Source organism: Bison bison, unplaced genomic scaffold (genome assembly GCF_000754665.1).
Source record: "Bison bison bison isolate TAMUID 2011002044 unplaced genomic scaffold, Bison_UMD1.0 scf7180017849959, whole genome shotgun sequence".
In the NCBI taxonomy this organism is placed as follows: domain Eukaryota; kingdom Metazoa; phylum Chordata; class Mammalia; order Artiodactyla; family Bovidae; genus Bison; species Bison bison.
The window spans coordinates 13071-13764 of NW_011480532.1; the positions used below are offsets into that span (position 1 = coordinate 13071).

The 694-nt window shown below is 37.9% G+C and overlaps 1 protein-coding gene across 1 annotated transcript in view; it reads left to right on the plus strand.

Annotated features, from left to right (window-relative positions):
* ZC3H12B (zinc finger CCCH-type containing 12B) overlaps positions 1 to 694 on the plus strand; it is a gene marked incomplete at its 5' end in the record, with an annotated part of 9877 nt that overhangs the window by 5469 nt on the left and 3714 nt on the right. The window contains 1 exon segment of the mRNA XM_010848295.1: positions 558 to 692. Within this exon segment, the coding sequence (XP_010846597.1) occupies positions 558 to 692 (135 nt within the window).

Consider the following 694-nt stretch of genomic DNA (forward strand, 5'->3'; position numbering starts at 1 on the left):
GCCTTCTCTGAGAGTGGATCCTGGCCCTACTCAAACTTCTTTCTTCATTAATAAAGAGGCTAAAAGGAAAGGGGGTCAGTACTCATATGCTACCACTTTATATTTTTCCTTAGTCGTGGCTTTCCTTCAGGCAGAAGGCAAAAATGTTAGTCCCTAAGAAAGATATATTATTCTCCTCCTGGCAGACACATCCTCATCATACTTCCCTGGTTTCTTCATCAACCAAAACCTGGCGCTGCAGCCAAAGGGCAAAATAAGCCTCAAAAATGTTAGGATATCACTATTATTTCTTACTGTTCATGCTAGTTTTAAAAAATTTAGATGTCATTTAATCTATCTCCTTTATCAGAAAGAAAACTGGAGTGGAAAGGGGAAAGCAACTTGGCTAAAATCACAGTCCAAAATGGTGCCATAGCCAGGAATAGTAGCCGCATTCTCTCTAAGAGCAAATAATATATTAAGCTAGTATCAACTTTTATATGTTTTAATATGGGAATAATGCTTTTAATTTCCAAAGATGATTTTTATTCTGTGACACATAATCCATATTTCAACAGATCAAGATATCCTACGTAAACTGGAGAAGGAAAAGATTCTTGTCTTTACACCATCCCGAAGGGTCCAGGGCAGGAGAGTTGTTTGCTATGATGACCGGTTCATAGTCAAACTGGCTTTTGATTCTGATGGCATCATT